General features: G+C 37.6%; 1 protein-coding gene across 7 annotated transcripts in view; it reads right to left on the reverse strand.

The window, feature by feature from the left end:
- ARB2A (ARB2 cotranscriptional regulator A) overlaps nt 1-25,238 on the reverse strand; it is a 262,882-nt gene that overhangs the window by 220,888 nt on the left and 16,756 nt on the right. For 5 of the 7 annotated variants that reach the window (XM_021541554.3, XM_031507505.2, XM_021541552.3 and 2 more), the window contains 4 exons: nt 24,858-24,906; nt 20,759-20,884; nt 17,433-17,534; nt 14,771-14,871 (listed from right to left, as the gene is read on the reverse strand). In XM_021541554.3, the coding sequence (XP_021397229.1) occupies nt 14,771-14,871; nt 17,433-17,534; nt 20,759-20,816 (261 nt within the window). In that variant the 5' untranslated portion in view covers nt 20,817-20,884; nt 24,858-24,906. The remainder of the gene's footprint in view (nt 1-14,770; nt 14,872-17,432; nt 17,535-20,758; nt 20,885-24,857; nt 24,907-25,238) is intronic. The other 2 variants (XM_021541557.3, XM_031507504.2) reach the window with 1 other exon arrangement.

The raw sequence follows: 25,238 nt of genomic DNA on the forward strand, positions 1-25,238 counted from the left end.
TTAGAAGGGATTCATGAGGATCATTGAGTCCAGCTCCTGTTCCTGCACTGGATAGCCCAAAGATTCACACCATGTCCCTGAGTGTTGTGTAAATGTTTATTGAACTCAGACAGCCTAGGTGCTGTCACCACTTTCCTGTGGAACCTATTCAGTGTCCCATTACCTCTAGGTGAAGAAATTTTCCATATCTTTAACATGAACCTACCCGAACTCAGCTTCATGTTGTTACTTTGTGTCCCATCACTGGTACACAAGAATGAAGAGGTCAGTTCTTGCCCCTCTCCTTTCCCATGTGAGGATATTGAGGACATGACAAGGTCTTCCCTCAGTCTCCTGCAGTTCAAACAAACCAAGTTATCTCAGCCACTTCTCATATGGCTTCCCCACCAGCTCCTTCACCAGCCTCATGGCCCTCCTTCGGACTGCTAACAGCCTAATGTCTTTTTGATATTATGGTGCCCAAAACTGCACACAATACTCAAGGTGAGACCACCCCAGTGCAGAGCAGAGCAGGACAATCCCCTCCCCTGGCTACCTGGCACTGATGGGCCTGATATCCCCAGCTGCATAGCACATTGTTTACTGATATGCAGCACTGCACTAATAAAAAACCCCAAGTCCCTTTCCACAGCACTGCTTCTCAGCCTCTTGTTCCCTAGTGTGTAAACACAGCCAGGTTTGTCCCATTGAACTGACTAGCAGAGGAACCTGGGAATAGGTGGCAGGATGCATACCAACAGGAGCACCTAAAAATGGCATGGCTTTGATATTTAAAGCAGATACACTTTAAATGAAACAAACTCTCAACTGAAGGATGAGCTTATTCTGATTTCTTAAAGATCTGTATTTCTGAACCTGAAGTGCACAGACTTTTATACATTTTTCTAGTAAAGAAATTGATTGCTAAGTAGTCCTGGAGGACATTACTGAAAGCTACATAAGAACAACAAACTCCCAATAGAGTTTTAGAGCTTGGTGTTGAGACATGCAGTTATAAGGCCTTCTTAAATGGTCTTCTACTTCACTCAGAGAAGGAGAGGTTGAAATTACTTTTCCCACAATTAAAGTAAGGTCAAAACCTGGCCGCATGTAGAAAGCACAGCTGTTTGGTACTAAAAATGGAATGAAGACAGTTGCACACGAAGAGCTTTCAAACTTTTCACAGAGTTTAAATATTATCCTGAAGTGCCATAAAAGTAGGCCAACACTGCCTAGAGCAATTAATTATTTTGGATTTAAATATGGAGCAAGAGATTAAAACAAATGTTATTTCTTCTCTTGGTCTATGTCACATTCTGACTGTAACAGTCTTGACATTCAGTACTCTTCCCAGAGGATTAGATAACAGCTACAGAGGACTTGTGGTGCTTCTTTTAAAGTTTCCACACAAACTTCAGAAAACTTAAGTTAATCATTACATATGACCACCTTATAAAACTTGAAAATAAGCACATTTTCTCCCCTAGAAGTCAGTTATACTAGCTCCATTTACCATGATTACCTCTTGCACTTCACCACAGCAAGTTTCATCTAGGATCTCCTTTATATCTGGAAGCTCCACCACTAGAGTAGGCAGATAGCCCTGTAGCTATTATAATGGTTAGGATGTTTCTGCTTAAAGGCACTCTGCATATTTTAGCTGATCAGCCTGATATAACTTTGCATCTTAACAAATTACTTATATTAAGGATTGACACAACTGATACAGCTTTACTTACAAAAAGTAAAGTGTTCTGCTAAGTGCTAATAAAAATATTCCCCGAGAAATGAAATGTATAGGTATCTTGTTGAAAATACAGAAAGCATAAAAGACTATCATGCAAAAGCTGAAAATCCTGTAAAAGAGATCAAGCCCTTCTGTAGCTCTGCAACTGAAAATAAACATATGCTAGAAGAGATGCTTGATGAAGGCAGTAAATCTACATATCTATTTTTCAAAAAACTCATACTGAAAAAGTAGGAAAATACTTCATCTTTCACAGAAACTTTTAACATAACTAATGGAAACTCGACCTAAATATTCACAAGAGAAAGGTGCACCAACTTGTTTTATAACACATACTGACTGGTGTTCTACTTAAGTACTATTTAAATATATATTTATATTGGCCACATAGTTGTCAAAAAACCATTTTTTTCACCACTCCTTGAACAGAAAACAAGTCAACTAGCTACCATTACTTCCTTGCTATAAAATATCTGCTTGATTTTGGAATTTGTTACTGTGCCCATTCTTTTTAAATGGAAACAATAAGTCTGATGATAATTCAACTTCATTCTGCTATGCAATAAATTTTGGGTTTTTCCAAACCACCAAAAAGGAAAAGAAAGAAACAGATACATACAGGTAAATTAGCTGTAGCTTTAATTTCAGCTACATGAGAATGGTTGGTACAAAAGTTTAATAAGAATCTTAACTTTTGCATGTAAACTCAGAATGGCAAGAATGGTTCTCATTGAACTAAAGCTGCTGAAGGTTTTATTTTTAAAAAGCTCATAATGAATTCATTGAAACACTCCCCCATTCCAATTTTTGTCTTCTTTTTAACAATTAGTACCATTCTTTGAATTGCAGCAACTTAAAAGTGCTTTATAAACAACCATCTGCCTTATTGTATCTTTTCTGCTTTTCACTGTTTATCAATTTAAAAATGTAAAACACATTTATCAACAACGTAACAAACTCCCATCTGGGTTTATGAGATGCTCATAATTTCTTTCAAGAATCATGCTAACAATAATTATAAAACTATCTCTGAACCTTTCGAGAACTGTCATCTTACTCTGATGAACCAACGTACTGACAATTGCTGCCTGCAAACTAGAAGAGTTCACTGAAGCACATCTGACATAATCATGCCACTAAAAAGTCTTCACAAACACCAGATTTTGAAAGCTGATTTAGCATATGCAAATGAATATACTGCATGAAATGAAGATTCATATTTAAATTTTCATAGGTACTGTTGAGTAGTCCTGAATCCTAGCTGTCCATTTACTTCACTCAGAAAAAAGAAATGCTGAAAATTAACAAACTGTTAAAAGCTCACATCTTCTTAAAATTACAAAGACCGTACACATATTTAATTTAATTTTTTTTTCAGCTATCTCCAGTAACTTTCTGTATTATCAAAAACATTGATTCTAAAATGGGAAAAATAAAAGGACTGGAACTTTCTAGAGACTTAGTGCTCTTAGTATTAGAAAGAAATTCAGTACTGTGCCCCAGTTTTAGTTGTTTTACCTAATTTATTTAAAGTCTTCCTCGCCATTTTTCTACTTCACACTTATCTAGCAAAAATTGAAAATAATCAAACCGGTATGAAAAAGAACCTTTAATACATGTATTCCTCAAGTACTACATGTATAAGTGGCCTTGCTGTCCATAAAGGCTCATTTAGGCTCTTCCTTCAACTGGTACACTCAAGATTCTCTGTTCCACATAGATTCTTCTCTGTATAATAAGAAATGAGATCACACCTTCACATATTTTAAAGATCCTGGCTAATCTCTCTCTTCTGCCTACCTTTATATTTTTGTCCGAACACTGCAACTCTAAATGTTTTTTGTGACATTGACTCCACTGGAAAATTTTGCTAAAGCAAAAAAGCTCCTGCAATATTCATCAGTAGATGGGTGTCCTAGTCTGGCCAGGACAGGGTTAATTTTTGCAGAAGCCCAGAGGGGGCATTGTTGGGACCCAGATTTTATTCTATACCACCTCACATCATTGCTATGCCAGCGGGAGGGGACTCTCCTGCAGGGAGACTCTCCTTCTGGGTAGGGTACCATGGCTGCCACAGGGTCAGGTCTGGCTCCATAGTGATCATTTTACATGTAAATCATAATAGTACTGCTGTTAGTCTATATTAAAAAAAAAATAAAAACACAAAACAAAATTTAAAAAAACCTGATACTTTTTTTGCCTGTCATTATTCAATTTTGTTAGTAAACTGTTACATTTTTTCACTTACATCTACTTATATTAATCTCTTCTTATAGGTTAAATTAAGAGGCAGTACGTCATTTTAGAGTGTCCCTCTTAAATTACCTTAAACCAAGACAATAATAACTAAATCAGCTACATATCTGCTTTCATTGCAACAAAACTGTTCTAAAATAAAACTTACTTATATATATAGTTACAAACACTAATGATTCTGTCATTTAACTCAAATCTGTTCCAAAGGGTCTATTAGCAAGAACCTGCATTACCCTCACCTTCAGGGGCAGAGTATTTCAATAGAGGGTATTTCAAGGACCCAAAAGTCCTTGTTGGGCTTTTGGGATAGCTGATGTAGAGGCAGAGAAAGTTAGCTGAACACCTTGCCTCGTCTCTCAGGGGACCCTTCTGCTATGGGACTGCTGAGGGTTGAAGAACAACAGGTACCAATCACTACCAAAGCAGTGCCCATCGATAACACCACACCAGCTGGGACTCTGTGACCCCCAGCCATGAGGCGGGGTCTGGAGAACCAGGGAGTGGACAGCAAGACTCACTCACCCTTTAGCAGTCCCCTACGGCCGGTGTGTAAGTCCGGTGGAGACTGACAGTGGACTAGCATGGCCTGAAGAAGTCACACCACCACTGAGCACCGCTGTGCCAGGTGTGCTGGAACTTCAGTATGAACTGGAGTCCAAGGCAGCAGAGTGGGGCCATCACTGACTCTGCAAATGTGCTCTTCTCCATGTGTTTAGCCATGAGTGCAGGTCACAGTCTGCTGTCATCTGGAAAGGCACTAAGTACACCTGAAACTGGATGTTCAAGGGGTGGAAACCCAGGTCCACTATTTTTCTTGGACTGACCCAGATTGCACTAGAAAAGGGTGAGGCTCCAGAACACTTACACTGATGATATCATCAAATTGCTGGGGAATGTATCAGAGAAAATTTCTGAGAAAGGGGAGAACATAGTCCAAATCCTTATGAAAGTTGCTTTTGCTGTGAGGAAAAGTAAGGTCAAGGGACCTGTCCAGGAAATTCCTCTTTTGGGAGCAAAATGGCAAGATGGACACCATTGGATTTCAATGGACATGGTCTACCAAATAACAGCTATGTCCCTGCCAACCATCAAGAAGAAAACACAGGCTTTCTGAGATGCTGTGGGTTTTTGGAGAATGTGTATTACATATTAAAGTCAGTTGGTGAGTCCTTTCTAGCATGTGACCTGGAGGAAGAATGATTTTAAGTGGTGTCCTGAATGACAAGATTTTGAACAAATCGAACAGGAGACTTTTCATGCAGCAGCCCTGAAGCCAGTCAGAAAAGGAGAGGATGTGAAAAATGTGGTCTACACTACAGTAAGGGAGAATGGTCCTTCCTGGAATTTCTGGAAAAGTACCTGAGAAGACTAGAGGATGAACCCTGGGATTCTAGAGTTGGGGATACAAAGGATCTGAGGCCCACTACATCACAACTGAAAAAGATCCTGGCAGCTTATGAAGGGGCTTGAGCTGCTTCCAAAGTGAAGGGCATCAAAGCACAGCTCCTCCCTGGCACTCTGACTGCCAGTGCTGGGCGAGATGCTAAAAGGAGAAGTCCCTTCCACACATCATGCCACTGATACTTTGTGGAGTAATTGGATAACTCTGATCACACAGAAAGCTTAAACAGCAAATGTCAGTTGCCCAGGGATCTTGGAATTCATCATGACTCAGCCTGAAGGCAAAAAATGTAGATTATCATCAGAAGAAGAGGAGGAAGTTATACATGCTGATATAATAAGCTACCAGAAAATGAAAAGAAATATGATCTCTTCACTGATAGTTCCTGCTGTATGGCTGGGTTACATTGAAAACAAAAAGCTGCCATACAGGTTCTACATGGCGAGTCACAGAATCAGTGGAGGGACAATGTGCATCAAATTAGGTCGCAGAGCAGAAAGCCATCCAGTGTACTAGCAGCTCTCTGGCCACAAACAGCAACACACAACTTTCCCAGGCATTGTCCTGGGAAAGACCATGAGAAGATCAGAGAAAAGAATAAGAAACAATTCTTATTTTCACTTGCTGCATTTAGTGTTTTGAACATGTGGAATGTGTTATGGAGATTTGTTTACCAATTGGCCAGTGGTGATGGTGTTTGGATTCAAGGACCAAATGGGTCCACCTGTATCGTGACTGTCTGTAAGAGTGATGGGCTTCTTCATAAGTATAGTATAATAAAGTGATTGATCAACCATCTAAAATTCATAGAGTCAATATTAATTATTACCCCTTTGGGGATGCCATGTGACAACAATCCAGCTGACTTTAGATATCACTGAACGAGAGAAATGGCCGGTGCTCTACCTCTACACTGACCTGTGAATGATGACCATATATGCACTGCAGGGGTGGCTTGTCCAATGGAAAAAGACCAACTGGCAGGACAGAGGTAAACTCATCTGGGTGGCAAAACATCACTACCCAGGTAGAGAAGCTGGCTATATTTCATGCATGCAGGAACCAGGCTACTGGAAAGCATTTCAATCATGGATAGGTGGGTTGGGCTGCCAGAATTAAACAGTCTCAGGTGGATCTGGACTGACAGCATAAGGGTGAATTATTTCTGGTTGGTGGGCGCATGTCGTGGTTTGACACGGAAAGAGAATTTTTTTCCGGAAGGAAGAGGTCAATTTAGATATTGACCAATTGAAGATGAACACGCCTCTGAGAACACAGAGGGGTTGAAAGCAGAATTCCCAGGGGAACTCGCTCTCTTTAGTTCCAGTCATCGTGCAGTGCAAACCTCCCCTGCCCAGCCACGAGCTGGGTGGGGGAGGGGAAGCCCCCATGGCCTGAAAGGTAGGCCCCAAGGGTGGTGGAAGGACTGGAACCGGGCTGGCCCCTGCAGATGGAAGGGTGGAAGAAATCTGGGATATCTCCATTCCCCCCCCCAGAGTTTCTCTCCCAAGAGGGAGGAAGAAAGCCGCGAGGAAGGAGGAGCGGGGTGGGGGGGAGCTGCAAGATGCCCAGTTGCGTGGGAGTTGCTGGATGTCCGGGCATCGAGCCATCCTAGGAGTTCGGAATTTTAACCCTTCCTTGAGAAATGAAAGCTTTGTGAATTTTCCTTTCCCCTCCTCGGTTTGAAAGAGAGGAAGAGGGACACCTTGGACCCTGGGATGTTGGAAGGAGGAATTCTGGATGGGAGGGGGACAAGGAGTGGCTTTTGGCTGGACTTTTCTGTGTTAGCCACAACCTGAACCAATCTTCTCCTCCAAGAGAGACTATGTTTTGGGAGGATGCCAGTGAGTCAAGAGACCTGCTTCGGCAGTGAAAAAGACAAAAGTGGAGTGAACAGAGGAAAAGGTTAGGGGGCTTGTGGTGGCACCCCCTGCTCTGGAAAGGAAAGAGAAGAGAAGAAGATCTCTGTTCTTGAGCCCTCGGCCCCAGGGGAAAATGGGGGGGGACTGTGGTCCCAAACAATGAAAAACTGAACTGTTGTTTTCTCCCCTCTTGGCAGGGCATCCTTGAAAGGAAAAATCCTAAAAGCAGTCTGTCCATCCATGCATTTGGTGGTGAGAGCACTGTGCATGGAAAGGAGAAGGGTCACCATGGCAAACTTTTTCTCTGGGCGGTGCCATGTGTGACATGGAAGCACAGGATGTGTAGCTGTGTTTTCTTGGGGGGTCTGTGGCACAGGAGAGACTCTGTTCCCTTGATGGACTGAGTATCGGTTGTTTGGAGGGTGGAAACTTGATTGGGGTCCAGATTGTGTCTCACTGTGCTTTGCTGGAGTTGGGTGGTGGGTGGAGGAATGTTTTGCAAGGTTTTCATTTGATCTTTGTGTGGGTTTTTTTTCCCTTCTTTAGTTTTCTCTTTTCTTTTGTAGTAGTAGTTTAATAAAGTTTTTTTTCTGTTATTAAGCTTGGGCCTGCTTTGCTCTATTCTAGATTCCACTTCACAGCATTCAAGGGAGGGATCACATTTTCATGGGGGCACTGGCATTGTGCCAGTGTCAAACCATGACAGCGCACGATGCCTCAGGCCATCAGGAAAGAGATGTAACACACAGATGGGCTTGTGGCTTAACTATGGGGTGGATTTAATGATGGACACTATTTCCCAGGTGATCCATAATTGTGAAACATGCACTGTGATCAAGTAGGCCTAGCAGGTACAGCCCCTGTGGTTGTGGTGGATGATGGCTGAAATACAAATAGCAGAAGGTTTGGCAGGTTAATTACATCACTCTCACACTAACCCACCAAGGCAGGCCTATGTGCCACCAGTGGTGTAAAGAGCCACTGGATGGTTGGAGATGCACCCTGTGCCTCACACCACTGCCTGGAACACCAGCTTGGGCCTCAAAAAACAAGTCCTGTGACAACATGGCACTCCAGAAAAAATGGAGCTGTACTGATGTCAAGATGATTTTTTGCCTTTTCTTTTATATACCTTTTATATAACTTTAATGTATTCTCAGCATGCATACTTATAATTCCTTATGTCTGATAACTCAGCATAGCCCTAGTATTTTGTTAGGCCAGGACGCCAAACATCCTAGAGGCCTCACAGCAGGAGGCTGGAAAATTGTATGCTATCTTGGGAAACCAAGGTCTTCTCTAGAACATATCGTGTAAACTATACATTTGGCCCATCCAGGGGGGAATTCCTAGAATGGAGGAATATCATGCCATTCTTCCAGGCTTCCCATGGGGCATCTTTGTTAGATATGTTCATTTGTAAGGTCTATAAATTCTATACATGATCTATCATGTGTGTGCTTTGCAGCACATCCTGCCTTGATGAAATGGTGCACCATAGCATTCTTATTAAAGTACCAAAGTAAAAACGCCTTATCCCTTAACTGTGTCTGGCTCTCAATTTTTTAAGACCAGGAAAAGGCATCAGTACAATGGGACTGATTTAAAAAATACCCTCATAGACCTCATGGCCAGAGAGCATGGTATTGAGTGGGTATCATACTCTGTCATGCACCAGAATCTGGGAAAATTGAATGATACAATGGACTGTTAAAAAGTCCATTGAAAGCAATGGGTGGTGGGAACTTCAAACACTGGCATCTGCATTTATTTGAAAACTACCTGGTCAGTTAACACTACAGGCTCTAGTCTAGTTGGCCCTGCACAATCAAAATCCCCACGTAACATGGAAGGGACGAAGTTACCATTGTGCATATGAGGAATCTGTTAGGGGAGACAGTTTGGATTAGTCGGCTTCCAACAAAGGCAAACCCATCCTATTGAAGGACCTCAGTGCATTTCATTGGTAATAGAAATGGATGGGGAAATGTGATGCATACCTCAAGGAGAGGTGCAATCCTAAATATTTTTTTGTGACATTGACTCCTCTGTAAAATTTTGCTAAAGTAAAAAGGCTTCTGCAATGTTCATTAGTAGATGGGGGTCCTGATTCTGGCCAAGACAGGGTGCATTTCCACAGCAGGGGAATGCCAGAGCAGGGGCATTGCTAGGACCTGGAGGTTATTCTCCGTGTTATTTTCCACGAACATGGAAGGATTCATTTCTGGAGCAAGGGAGCCTGGATGCACGGATCAGACCTCCATGGTGAGCCTTTTGCATGGATATCACTCTCTTGCTTTTGTGCATTCTTGCTATTAATATTTCTGCTGCTTCTGCTAGTTTTCTTATTGCTGTCTACAGGAAATTGTTCTTATGTCAACCCATGATGTTTACATTTTTTGCCCCCAATTCTCTCCATCCTATCACAGGGGAAGGGAGGGAGGCAGGGAGGCAGGGAGGCAGGGAGGCAGGGAGGGAGGAAGGCAGGAAGGCAGGAAGGCAGGAAGGCAGGAAGGCAGGAAGGCAGGAAGGGAGGAAGGGAGGAAGGGAGGAAGGGAGGAAGGGAGGAAGGAAGGAAGGAAGGAAGGAAGGAAGGAAGGAAGGAAGGAAGGAAGGAAGGAAGGAAGGAAGGAAGGAAGGAAGGAAGGAAGGAGCACACAGCTGAAATGCCCCAGTGGAAGCACTGAACTAGAGAGTAACACTCCTAAACCACCAAAATGGGGCATAACTTGCAGAGAAATAACACTATCAAAGGAGATCACACAAACCAGAAATTAACCATTTTCAAAAATAAGAACAGGAGGTATTTGAATTAGATGCTTTCACTCTCCCTCTGTAACAGGAGTTTAGTGAGCCTTTTTGCTGACTCAATGGACGTTCACCCTTACTTGGCTAAAGTCCAAGTACAAGACACTGAAAAAATTCAATTCACACACGCTCCACAGACACCTGTTAAGTATTTGGCATCTCATCTATGAACAGAAAAACCTCTTAAATAGCCCAAGCCAAGCAGGCATTCCATAAAGGTAAATGTTCATGAATCCAACAATACATTAAATCACTATAAATTTATATTGTTGACTCAGTAAGAATTTTCTCAAACACTAAATAACCACCATCAAATACATTCTAAGAAGCCAAGGTACACAAACAATTTTGCTTGATCCATAGTGTGCAGCATGTACTTTATATTATATTAAAGCATTGCTAGCCAGAGAAAATCTGGAATGTTCAATAATAAACTGCAAAGAAACTGAAACTAAGAGTGTAAGGATTTCTACTAATAATCTGCACATGTTATTTGAAATTTGATCCTACAGCCCTTATTCACAAGATCAGACCTATTGAGTTTATTCACATGAGCTTTGGCTGCAAGATTGGACCTTAAGTACTATCAGGTGCACGTGCAGCCTATCATCAGATTTTGGGTTATTCATGCAAGAAGCTACCCTTTCAAATGCAGACTACTTAATGCTTCCTTCTTCATTAACTTACATGTCCTCTTCTGCTGCTCTATGCTTTCATTTGTGCTATGTAAATAGCCTCTCAGTCATCAAAACAAATAATGATCTTTGCAACCAAGGAGGAAATTAGTAGCAGGTGAACGCTTATTTTTTAAATCCTGTTGAGACCAAGCTGTTCTTTTAACTTAAAGGATCTCTGGGAAAAAAATCCGATTTTACTACTTAGCCATCTGAATTATGGGTTGTCAAGGTCATAATTTTACATACTTATCCCACATACACTACTCAAATATTAACCTTGATGGCAATCTAGTTTGTGATGAGCTGGATCTAACACTCGTGAACATATTTTAAAGCAGTTTATTTAGTGGAATAAGACTTCTCTGATGATATAAAATTAACTATATCTTATCATACATGACACCAGGAATTTGATTTAAGTGTTCTATATCTTTGTTTTACATATCTGTTCTACATAAATACGAAATATTATACTATGGTGACAGCAAAAAAACATCTCAATGCTTTTGCTACCTGCCTACAGACTTTTGCAGGTGAGACAGGCTGCAATTACAAGACATGGAATTAACTTGAATAAGATCACAGCAGAGACATTTATGTCATGGTCCACATTATAATCTACATATTTACAAATCCTCTTCTAATTTTGCAAGACATTGGTAGAGAAGTAACCTGTCAGTACAGGTAAAAGTCTCTTCATCAGTGAAGGCACTCCAAAAATACTAAAGTTAGTATTCAGTGGCCCCCAAGTAATCAACAAATTATTAACTGCCTTTAGGCTGTAAGATACATGCAAAGCAACAGACAATATCTACCTTCTGATGCTAGAGATACTCCAGATACCATATGAATATGGAAGGAGAAAGTCAACAAAAAGCCTGCAACAGCTAAACTGTTGTCACAAAATTTTTCTCAATCATACTGCAAACTTGCCACATAGATTAATCATCAGTTTGAAACAGCTGCAACAGTATGTTCTATGCACTTCTGCTGCCATTTAAATTTTTTAAAAAAGAAAATGGAGAGGTTCTCTACAAAATTCAATGCCACAATAGCAATGACTGAACCAGAATCACAAAATTATTAATAGTTCATTAAAATGTCTATTAACAACACATACCAAAAAGGCTACATATCAAAACCATGTACCAAAAGAAAAAAAATGTGTGCCTGAGATAACTGATCAGTCAATGAAGAATAAAAAGATGTAAGGAGAGAAGATGTAGGCAAACCATTTTGATTTTTGAAGAATCAATTTCCACATAATCAGAAAAACGGCAGAACATTACAGACAGTGTATTCATGCCTTTTATCAGAAAAAAAAACCAAACAAAAAAAAAAAAACCAAAAAAAACCAACAAACAACAACAAAAAAAAACAACATGGATAACCAAATTGAAATTTATTAATGCTCCAGGAAAGAGAAAATGATGCTGGTACTATAAGATCAGGGAGTACATTCACTTCTTAAAAATCAATAAAACACATTAAAAACACTCTACGATATATATTTTTATATATATGTATATGCATAGTAAAAAATGTTGTCTTGTGCAGGATGTACACATACTTTAAAAATTAGAAAACCAGCATACAATGACTGAGTTAACAAAGGAAATACTGAATGCATAAAACAATTTTGTTCAGTCATACAAATATAGCTACTTCATCATCTCACTGGATGATGAGCTACATAACTGAACCCTAAATGCACAATAAAGAACTCCTAGAACCAAAGGATGATGTTTCAAAGCAAAGACCTAAGGCCAGATTTTACTACATCACTTTACAAATCATTTGAGTGACTGCTTCTTAAGCTACCACAGTTTGCTTAACACATCTTCACCTTAGACTATGAAACAGCTTATCAGAGGATGATACACCACTCCAGTACTATTCAAAGTTTGCATCAGTGGCCCATTAATTTATGGCACAAAATGAGATTTTAGTTATGTGAATAAATGCTAAGGATCAGCACCTCCCGTGTTCCCAAATAATTACATCAAAATCAGACACTGGAACATTTATAAATCTGCGGCTTGTTGGAACAACTATGTGATACCAAGCACCTAGTAGAAAAAGACTGAAACACAGATGAGGTTTTTTTTTTCTAAAAACACAAAAAGACAACTTAGAACAATTCTCTGTCAGATACCTGACCTTAAAACTTCCTTGCCCTTTCCCAACCAATATAAACAAAGTGCATTTTCAAAGATCATTCAAACTGGAACATGGAGAATGACTATAACTAAGGCAAAATGCACAACACAGATCACAGATCTAAGATCCCCGTCTCAGAACAAGTACACCAAAAAACCACAGAGTTGTTCATACTACTGTAGGCTGAAGCTATTTTACATACTTTTCAGATGCACAGAATGTGAAATTTGCCATGTATTTCCAAATATGTATAGGAAAGAGTGGTGGCACAGGAAGTCCATACTGATCTTTAATCATGTCTTGTCCAACTCACTTATTTGGAAAATGCAAATATTTGAACAATGTAGGCATACACAAACATCCATACACACAGGCCCTGCAACAGTATTTCCTCTCAGAAGAAATGAGTATCAAGTGACTTAGACACAACAATATTCAGAGTCTACACACAGCACTATCCTTTTTTTTTTTTGGAAAAGTATACAAAGTGAAAAGATGTGAGAAGCCTCTGCAGTAGCCCCACTCACTTTCTACTCCCTGCCACAGTTCTTGGCAGGAATGAGGAGGAGAAGGTAAAAAGCAAGCTTCACCAACCCCTGGTAACAAATCTCTTGCAGGGCAAACAGCTGGGCAGCTCCAGCAGAGAGCCCAGGCTGACACACAAATGAAACAGTGGCTGAGCAAGCAAGCACAGAGCAGCTCCAGAGGGATGAAGCACCTCTCCTATGAACACAGGCTGAGTGTGTTTGGGTTGCTCAACCCGGAGAACAGACATCTCCAGGGAGACATCACAGCAGCTTCCAGTAAAGCAGTTACAAGAGAGAGAGACTATTGACAAGAACATGGAGTGATAGGATATAGGGCAATGGCTTCAAACCTAGCAAAAGCATGGAGATTTAGATTAGCTGTTAGGAAGAAATTCTTGACTGCAAGGGTGGTGAGGCACTGGAAGACTTTTCCCCATAGAAACTGGGGATGTCCCATTCCTGTCAGCCTTCAAGGTCAGGGCTACAAGTAACCTCATGTAGTAGAAGGTATCCCTGCCTATGGCAGGGGGTTGGAAATAGATGACATTTAAGGTCCCTTCCAACCCAAACCCATTCCAGGATTGTATGGATAAAGCACTTGTCTTCCTAAGGCACAATTATGCACAAACAAGTCCTGCCTTCCTGCAGATGGCTATACATCTGCCTGCTGATGTAAAGAAGTGAATTGATTTCTTATTGTGTGCAAAGCTTTTACTTTACCTGTTAAACTGTAACTCAGCCTGTGAATTTTTCACTTTTACCCTTCTGATTCTCTCCCCTATCCCACAGTGAGGAGTGCGCAGGTAGCTGTGGGAGGCTAAACTGCCTAGAAGTACCGGCCGTATCCAAATATGTAATACACCAACAGATAATTAATAAATTAATCTTTAGATTTCTGTTTCATTTAGTGGTTTCTAGTATCTCCTGGTAATGTTAGAAAAATCAACCAATGCATTTATCTTCAGCCAAAAAGAAAATAGGCACAGCTTTATAATCCATGAGGTGACTAAGGTTAAAAAAAATACTGCACTGTTTAATATTCTAACTTACATAGGTAGATGATATGTTATTATGAAGATATCCTAAAGTCAAACACTAATCTAAATCACACCCTAAGCTATATAGCGAACAACAGAAATTACTGTTAGAGCATTAATATGTAGCAAATTAAACAACTTCTAATAAATAACTGGAACCTCACTAAAACTTTAATGTATGTAAAAATATCACTTCTGCAGAGAAACAGAACAGAACCCATTGCACATGAACACACACGCACATATATATACACATACATACCTGTATATATACACACAGATACATATGTGCACGCACACACACAAATCATGTACCTCTCCAAGAGCTTCATAGCGCTTTTGATTCCATCTATGCAAATCTTCACGATAATTAAAAACAAATGGCTCCCCAGTTTTAATGTGTCTTAATTGCCCTTCTGCAAAATAAACAAAATCATTACAGTTAATATACTTCTGCATTAAGACACACTCAATTGCTGAAAATTTAAAAAGAAGTCTACATCTAAAAATCAAGCTATTATGAATTCCTCCTCATTTATGGTTATAGGCATTTTAACAGAAAACAACTGTAGCATAAAAAATTGCATTCCCATTTTGTGGTATATACTGCTAGATTAAGCTACACAGAAATGATGACAGTGAAATTGCACACAGATATCAAATGCCAAAGTGGTTCACAAGACATATTTATGTCTCAACTGCTATGAATTAACAGTGAAATGTAAACATTAATGGTTAATATTTGATCTGCAGGTGATTGAATTGTAGTTACAAATCCTCTGCAAAACGAACTGCATTGTAAAGAAATGCAAATACAAAAGAGGTTGGAAGCTAGAAGTAAGGGAAAGATTTATCTTCAAACCTAAAAATTTTCTAAGCTAATCTGAAAAGAACCATGTCCACAGTTAGGGAAAATACCATATCTCCAAGATGAAATCAAGTAAGACCTCCTAGATTTAGGTTACACTGAGATTACAATAGTAGAATAAAGCAGAATGTTTGTTCAGAGCAAAGCCACATGCTACTTTTGCTCTCATTGTAACTTCCTATAGTTGGCCTTATGTATAGCCAAAGTTAACAGCAAATCCAACCACTTGCGAAGACATGGACTGTGTTAAAACAGTGATAATAACAAAATGAAAATGAGTAGGAAGCCAACTACAAGAACAAATATTTTACCAATGTTTCAACTTATCAGACAAAAGTTATAATCTCAAAGCATTAGAAAACAGCAGTATATCAGTGAAACATTAAAAACAGTGCTACATGCAAGTAAACTTGGAATGCTGAAACATCTGCACGATGAAACAAAGGTTTCCCCGTAATGTTTCCTCTTGAATAGAAAAAAAATGCATGGTTCATGTATTTACAGAACTTTTAAACTTTGATTCCTGATAAAATATTTAAGATCTGATGTCTATAATAGTTATTGTGATAAGTTTAAGTTATGCTTATCTGCTGATTTCACTTTTTTCCAGACCCGCCTTAGCTCATGTACCATGGAAATATTTCTCCACAGTTTCCTATCCCTGTGTTGGGTTCAAATATCCTCCTTCTCACATTTTTTGTAATAACTTTACTTTCAGCTGCTCCTTCTCAGATACATACTCTTCAAATATGTCATTCAACAGTATATGAACTGGCTCTCACCACAAGTAACAAATATCTGCTATATTTTTCCTTTGACTTTCTGGAACCCCTGCCTTATCCAGATTTAAATAATCTGACAAAAAAACTTCTGTACTTTTCCACCATAAAAAGAAGCATGATTAGGACATAAAAATACATGACTGAACATTTGAATTAAATGTACAAAAGCAAAATGGTGACTTTTTTGCTTTGCTGACCTTTAGCACATGTGATAGGTTTTCCTCCATTCTATGGAAATCACTCAGGCTGTGAGGTTTAGTAATGGAATAATCAGTAACATAATTCATTCCCCAAAATTCAAATTTCAGCCCTTTTTATCAGCCACATATGAACCATTAACTCTGAAGTCAGTAAGGAAGACAGTAGACACTGTGCAGATCTAAAAATAAGGAGCTGAAAAGTGACAGAGCTTAACTCCTTCCATCAAAGAAAGAGCATCACTTTCATGACACTTTTAGTCTCTAAGTACTTACCTGTGAAAGCCATCAGGGTATTAAAAAGCTAAGTGTTGCATAAATGACTATCATTTAAAGGAAAGCTCTTTTTTTTTTTTTTCTTTAAAAGTGGAAGATGTAAAACAGGCAGATTTAGAAACTAAAGTTCCTCTGTTCACACAGCAGGCACTGCAAAGAAGTAAAATTGTAAACATTCCCATTTGTTCTACAGGTTTTAAACAATCTTGAAAGAGTCACTTCCTGTAGTCTGGTATTACTTTAGCTCAGAGGCTCATTTCTCACCTGGATTTTAAAACGCATGCACTGGAAATTATAAATACTCAGTCATTTAACACAGAGACTGAGCTAGCTGGAAGTACTTGCTTGCAGTCATCACACACTTGGCTGCAATGCAAAATTAAGTTCCACACAAGAAGAGACAGTCTATCACATTGCTTATTCTTCTATCAACATAGGTGATTTCCTACTGGTATTAACGGAATTGTTGAGACAAATTATTATCTGAAAAACAACTTCTTCTGTAGCCATAAAAATGAATTAGGAAATAAAATACTCCTTAAAGACAACGGTATTTAATTCTGATTTTTAAATGCTACAGAAATTACTTTCAGAATTTTTGTATCAACACTTTTGCAACAGAAAACAGGAAATCATAAAGTAGGACCAGTACAACTCCACAACATTGTATGAAATTAAGGATTTCTATGATAATTGTATGAAAGATTTACAAGTCTATCAGCACTAAAGTTGAAAATTTTAATCCTAACAGGAAAGTATGAAATTTTAATAGGGACTTATAAGGTATAATTCAGCTTCTGACAACTGCTCAACATTATTCTACATATAGTCTTTACAAAGTAGGTGTGACTTACTTTCATTAAAAATGTACTCAAATCCTTCCAAAGTATCAGGAAATTCAAGTGGTGGTTCATCTTTTTTCATTAGTTCATCCAAGTCTATTCTAGACAATAAATCTAAAAAAGGAAAAGAAAAAAATACATAATGCATGGTGTGTCTTTTATTTCCTTTGTAACACTAAAAAAATATGTTTGCTGGTATTTGTAGATCTTACAGGCAGAAGAATATCCCAGTGTTACTAAACACAGGACACTGTTATGGAAAATCCTGTTCAAGGTTCAAAATCTGGACTTCACTGCCTGTACACATACTCATTTATTTACTTTCTTATTTACCTATTTATCTCTGTGTTAATCTAAAAATATCCAGAGAAATGGCACTCATCAAAGACATAGCAATTTGTTTCAAAGATTCATTACCTCAATGTTAGAAAATAAGTCTCTGAGGTATGCATGATGTTTTTAACGTAAAAGTTCTCTAGCTTCAGTTTCAAATAATTGATGGCATCTTGATTGCCTTCTTGAGGAGTTCAGATAATCTGAGCACATCATCTCACTAGCATTTACCAGCTGTGTGGCCACACCAGTCCTCAGCCCCTCCTTTGATACCCAGACTGTTAGACCTGAATCCTTCTCTCAACCACCCCCTTCTATAGCTCTCAAGGTAGAGAAACTCCCATCCACTTCATAGTAACCCATGGCATACACATCCTTTTCAGATCAGGACTGTATGGCCTGGTACAGCCTACATGCAGTCACTAATGCAAGTACACAAAAATTATCATAATCTACATTCTTTACCCTGTATTTAATGATTTACATTTAACCAGAGGCAAACTTATGGGGACATATTTATATCTACCTGTAACTACCAAACAATTACTGCATACACAGGTAAAACTGTATAATGATCTCTCCTTTCCTCATTGCATATCACCCATACAATGCAGTGCTACGCTTCTGACATATTTTCTGAATATTAACTAAAAAAAATCAAGAAACAATTCAATCAAAATAAAATTTCCTACTTTTTTATTAGATGAAATTGAAGTCTACATAAACATTCTGTTCAGGAGTGCTAAACTGATTTTGAACTATTATTATTTCATAAACCAAGATACTGTGGGTTACCAAGGAAATACATTAAGTGTTCTAAGTATATGAATTTTCACCTTTATTATTATCCAACATAGGAGCTCAAAAAAAAACATATTGAAAAGACTTGTTTTCTTTAAATTTCATTTGGCATTAACTATGTTTCCATCTTTGTATTACTTAAAACAATTATTTTTATATTTTGTACTACTATTTTTGCTTGGTCTTGTTGCCAGTAGGCTACCCACATTACCTAAGCTTAGGACTGACACATTCAACACTTTGAAATGTCTACTGTTTAAAATGTACTGAAAATTGTCTTCAACATTCTTTAGAGTTCCTTGACCTCTGCTTTTACAACTCTTCAAATTCACTTTACATTTATTCCAGCCAACTCTTATTTATTGTCTCCAACATTTACTGTCGCCAACTCTTCCTTCTGAGTAATTCCACTGGGCAAAGCTGGAGGATCAAAAGCCATCTGGTATGGTTGCTGAAATTCAACATCTTTCCAACAAGTACTATGGCTTCTGAGTATCTCTGTATTATCTAAATGTCCGTGTAACACCAGATACTGATTGGATGATTCTAAATCTCTCTTTCTCAGACATAGCTCACTTTTATATCACATCTGTTTAACAGCAAGTCCCATGAAATTCAATTCATGCAAGAAATTATGTCTTTGATCTTGTGCACTGTCCTTTGACAGTTCTGCAGAAGCCCCTTTGGTTCTCAACCAAATGATATGGAAAAAGAAAAAAGAAGGCTCCCACAACAGGATGTAAAAAATGCATCCTTTCTTCCTTTGTACTGTGACAAAATCAAGGCAGCAACAGTCTTTAGCACATCTTTGTCTCCTTGGTCAAGAGACTCCAGTAACATTGCATCTCTACAATTTATTTTCTCTGCAGTTTCCATACTGTCTTACCATGATCTATTTTGAGACATATTTACACAGAAGTGTTACTTACTATCCAACAAAAAAAATCAATCTCCTGAGTATCAAGGATAATAGTATATTAAGTATACTACGCTTATTCATAATATGTACAGCTTGTCATGGTTTACAGCTTTCATCAGTCACTAAGGAAAACTGCACCTGTTCTGAGCTGAAACCATGGATATGCTCACTTTCCTCTTGTGCAACTTTTCAAATTAAAATTATCTAAAGTATCTTACAAGTTTACGATTCTTTCCAAATCTGATTTAGCATTCTCACCTAAGGTTTTGGACCTTCCAACTCAATTTGAGATAGTTCAACAGAGCTGAAAAACTGAGTGATCTCCAGGAGACCCTCTATAATTAAATGGAAAATCTCTAGATCATATAATTATCTTTAAAGATAATCAGATTAATTCCATGTATAAAATGGGAGTTTTACTTCCAAACCTGAACTATAGCTTCCTCAAAAGATACTAACTGGACAGAACTGGCACAAAGTTTGATAAAAAGCACTACATAGGTTTTCACCAAATACTTCACAAAAATTCAGTTGCAACTGAAGAAACACCATCTATCACCACAACGGAACATTGCTTTCTAATAATGCTTTGATAGAAATCCAGGATGTACACTCAAGTGGCAAGCTATGTTATTTTTTCTCCTTTGAAAGATAATTTAGAATACAACTGTGTGATGCAAGTGCTCTAAATCAATGTTTGGTTAACTTACTTGTAGGTTTAACCAGCTTCATGTACTTCCAAAGCTGCAAGCCACTATCTAAAACATATCATTTATGTAAATTATTTTTACCCCTAAGTCATTTAGATCTGTTTATTTTTTAAAACATACAAAGGGAACTTTATAAAACCAATATGGATATAAATGTCTTGAAAGCCTCTTCACTTTTAGCATTGTAGTCCAAGAGATTTCTAAACAGTCTAATATAGTTGTATAACTATAAAATAAAAGCATCACACAAATTAAATCAAAACTTCTGAAAACTTACGAACACAAAAGCCAGTCAACTTTCTAAGAGGACAATTATGGAAATTTTAAAAAGCAATTAATAGTTTATTCTGTTACTCCTTAACACACATCATTATATTTTATACCATCTTACGAAAATTCTGATAAATGGACACACCATTAGACAATAAGCATTAGCACAGGTGGACTAAGAGTCTCTTCTAGTATTGTAATTCCCAAGCTCTAACTCATAATTATATAATATTATTTTCCCTTCCTAAACAGTAATTTCTGAAATGTCAATATATGTCAAAAAAAAGGCATAAAAAGACTCATACCCTTTAATGCAGTAGTCTTCTCTTTTTCATCTGGACCTCCTTGCTGGAGCTGAGCCATTATTTACCCAAACTATCAACAAACTTTGAAATACTGAGGTAAATGTAGATTAATATTCAAAGGACAATCTGAAAAAGAACAAGAGTTGGAAATTAGTAAATATACTGACTTCTTCAACAGCTCTCGTCTGCTGTTTACACAACCAAAAAAAAAATCTGATTATTATAAGCCCAAAGTCTGACCAAGTTTGGTTAAAGATTCAAGTTCACAAGAATTAACAATACTTCCCCCTAATCCTAAAAGTACTTCTACTTAATCAAAACTACTTCTTTTGTGATTCTAATGCAGCATCAGTAAACACTAAACTTTTTACAGACGCACAACATCTGCAAGTCCAAAGCAGAAGATATAAGAAAAACAAAAGACAGTCAACAGAACTTCCACAATCTTTACGGATTTTCTTCCTCAATTAACTTCAGTTTGTTCTCATTACTGTATTATATAGTTTTGTTTTAGCAAAGGTACATGAAGCACACTATTTTAAGCCATTGTGATTTCCACAATACATTTACTGGTATTGAAATATCTTTGCATTGTAAATGTATTAAAATATAAAGCTACATTTGTCCAGCTACAGAACAAATCTCAATGTATTTGAGACAAAACTTTACATGCAAAATCTATTTCCAAATTTCTCTTTCTGCACAGAAGGCAAACCAGACATTCAAATCCACAGACGCTTTTATCTTGAGTCTGACACCAAGGGAGTGAACTACCAAATCACAATTGCTTCTCCCTCCTCAATAAAAAGACTGCAGTGCATTGAATTATTCCCTTAATCTTTTTTTGGTTCTTTGTTTTATCTGTCAGTCATTACCAACTTCTTTTATTCTTCTCCCTCATATACTTTACCATTGATGAGCTTGTATGAACTCTACTGTAACTTGTCAAAACAGTAACAGAATTCACCAACTGTACTACTGGCTCCCTAACACTTAGACCTGCAACAAAGAACTCCAAAACGATTAAGTAAGAGCAGTTCATTCTATAGACAGCAGAAAAAAATAAACTTAGCATAATAAAGACTACTCTTCCATTCTACATAGATAAAACCTGTTAAACATTTTCTTGTATATTAAAGGAATAATAAAGCAATCTAAGAGGGTGTTAGTTATTAACTAAGGACAAAGTTTGAAGGATTGTTTGATTTGGTTTTTTAAACTTGGGGGTCTAGAAAGTCCAATAATCCATTTTACAAGTTGGAACTATGGCAGACTTTGACACCTTCCTTTGTAAAGGCTGTTCAGACAAAGTTGGTAGGAAACAGCAATACATGTTATAAGAGTATTTTAAAGACACAAGTTCAAAGGAGTTGGAAAGGTCCGTTTATATTGTGTACTTCATAAATTATTACATGATTCAGTTAAAATGTGCATCTTTTGTCTAACCCTTTAGTCACTACTAATAACAAAAGCAATTACAAAAATAACAGCAAAACCATTGAGATTTCTTGGTGCATTTTCTAGTCTATAAAGTTGTATATGTAAATATTAATAATTAAGAATTCTAATAATATTATTATGTAAATATTTGTGATTCAAATGTTGATTCCCACACATGGATGGTATTAAATATTTTCAGCAGATGTTTCCAAGCAGTTCGTTGAAAAAAGACTACCAAATACAAAATTTTGTCCATCTTGTTCATACATTTGCAGCACAAATCCACTATATTCTACATAGTAGTATATTCTATTAAATTCCAGAAGATTCTAGTAAAACATATGGAAAAGAAAGCAATTTCAATTAAAATGATTCAAAGTTCTAACTAATGACAATTACAGAGTTTTGTAATAGCCCAGATTAAAATTACTCTAATCATATGAAATAACTTCTTTGAAAATTCATAACTTGGTATAAGTAAGTTAACACAGTTAACAAAATACACACAGTTCCTCAAATATTTGTTGTTAGCCAAGGAAAGAAGCGTACAATCTATCTGAACAGATTTTCCTTGGAAAACAAGATCCCATCCCCTGATCAGATAAATCAACGCAGAGACCAGAAATCCTTGCCATTTTTGTCTCTACCATGGATACCATTCTTCCTCCTTTATTAGATGAAGACCCTGCCACTGAGTAACAGTTCAACTGCAAAGCTAAAAGCACCAAAATAAATAAATCTAAATTTACCTTTGAGAGACAGAATTTACAGTTCTTTCTGACAAAGTAAAAAAACTGTTACAGCAGCCACTGGAGGCAGGACTTGATATCATAATGAGGATGGAACAAGTACACAGTACGTTATGCACTGTTTCTGTGAATACAGGATTTTTTGGAGTCCCTTACTGATACTTATTTAATTAAGAGAAGAAATTACTTGAGAGAATTAGATTTCTGTTCTTTGAAAGAGTGGTGCCAAATCCATTATTGATTGTGCAAAAATAAGCACAGGAAAATGATGAAATTCTGAGTGGTTCCATACAGGCAAAGCAGGAATTGTAGCTTATTCCAGGCATTAATTTCAAACTGCAGTTTATTCTAGGTACTAATTTCAAATCCCAGTGATCTTCAACTGCATATACTGACCACTTTATATAATTCCTAAATGCTGTCAAGTTTCTTGTAATAAATACAGACTTTAAATGTGTTATTGTATCGGTATTCTTAAAGGTGTTATTCCTACAATTACTTAGATAAGTGTTTTCTTTTGAAAAGACCTCTGTGGGTTTTTTTTAATAGCTACATACAGCAAGCATACTTCCTAAAGCACAAGTTACTATTTCACCTGAAGAAAATAGGTTTATGCATATTTACTTGTATGCATCTTGCTTATGCATGAAAACTTATGTATTCTGACACAAAGTACCTTATACATGTTCTGTGCCTCTTTAACTCCAACCCCTGCAATACTTAAAAACAGTTTGACACAGAAATATTCTAGTTTCATGGTTTCATATGAGCCAACAAGGCTGCATTTTCATTATATCCCTGCTTATGTAATTACAGAAACTGGCAGACTCAGTAACAAACAGTCAATAAATTAATTTTTAAAAAACGCATACCTCAGAGAACATACACATATATTATGTTGTTGCCCTAAAGTGGTATTGTAAGTTTGGACTACAGACCTTGTGATGGCTTAACAGTGGTGTTTTTTAAATCAATCTGACACCATATGGCACCATATCATATCCATACACATGGTACACATATGCAGGTTTCAATATACTTAAAATACTCTTTATTGTGCAGCTGCAGACAGAAGTGTGACAAAAAACACAGTATATGATTTTGTTCTAAATTAGCAATACCTGAAGCTAAGTCAATATTACAAATGCTCCAAATAGAAGCTATAAACAAGACATTAATAAGAAGAAAACATACAAGTATCTTCAAACACCACAAGTCCTTCAGGCTTATCTGGACATAATGTGAGGAGGTGTTATCAGAATGCTTCTGTGTACTGTACTCCTTTATTAAAATATAATAGAATGAGAGTCCTACTCTTTGTAAACTGACTCCCCGAGCAAGCTAGGAACAAGTATGGGTTAGATGTGTATAATGTGGCTGATGACCAATTAAGACTCAACTTTTCTTCAAAGAGATAACTGGGCAACAGTTTGCTTCGAGTCCCTTGTCAGTATTGGCTCAATAAAGCAAAAAAACCCAATAATTCATCTTAGCAGTATTTTCTCTCAATTAGATTTTGTCTTTTCCCTCTTTTAGGACACTACAGATGGCATCAGTAACAACTGCATCAATTAAGGTTGTATTTCACCTTCCCACACTTAAAAGACCGTATTTTTAAGTGCTTATTGGTTTACCCAACTTCAACTCTGAAAGGCTATTATTTCCAGTCTGCTTCAGACTAAATGGTTTTGAAAGTGTCTACCTCTACTATAAAGTTCAGAGACAGCACCTCAGTTCTGACGATGTTAATGAGCAGCTACAGCCCCTCCATGTTAAAGACAGCATCTCTATGTTAGAGATCAGAAATTTAGGATCAGAGGACTAGCTTAGTAGTATGTGCTTGCCTGTCTCACTCTGCTGAAGTTAAAATGGCCTTTCTCATGCATTTAATACAGACTACTAAGACTCACCAGAATTTCAAGAAAATTTGCCTAGTTGTCCAGAGTATGCTCCATACCACTGCAAAAAACAGAGGAAAGATGCACAGGAAGGGATTAATAAATGCTGGAAGGGCAGATGTAACAACTTATAATACAAAGAAATTGGCAATGATCCTAAAGTCCCTGAATCTCAGTAGATCTTTGCACACTACCAAATAGTGGTAGAACTTGCTGATAAAGTACGACTTTTTGTATGTCCTAAAGTTTGATACAGTAGCACAGCAACCACCTTCCAGTTTCATTTACTCCATAAATTCAAACAACAGATGACTAGGAGCCACATGCATTAGCAATATGTGTCAGCAACTCAACTCTTTACACCAAGCAGAGTCAACCCAACTCCACACATTG

Source organism: Lonchura striata, chromosome Z, assembly GCF_046129695.1.
Source record: "Lonchura striata isolate bLonStr1 chromosome Z, bLonStr1.mat, whole genome shotgun sequence".
Classification (NCBI taxonomy): Eukaryota; Metazoa; Chordata; class Aves; order Passeriformes; family Estrildidae; genus Lonchura; species Lonchura striata.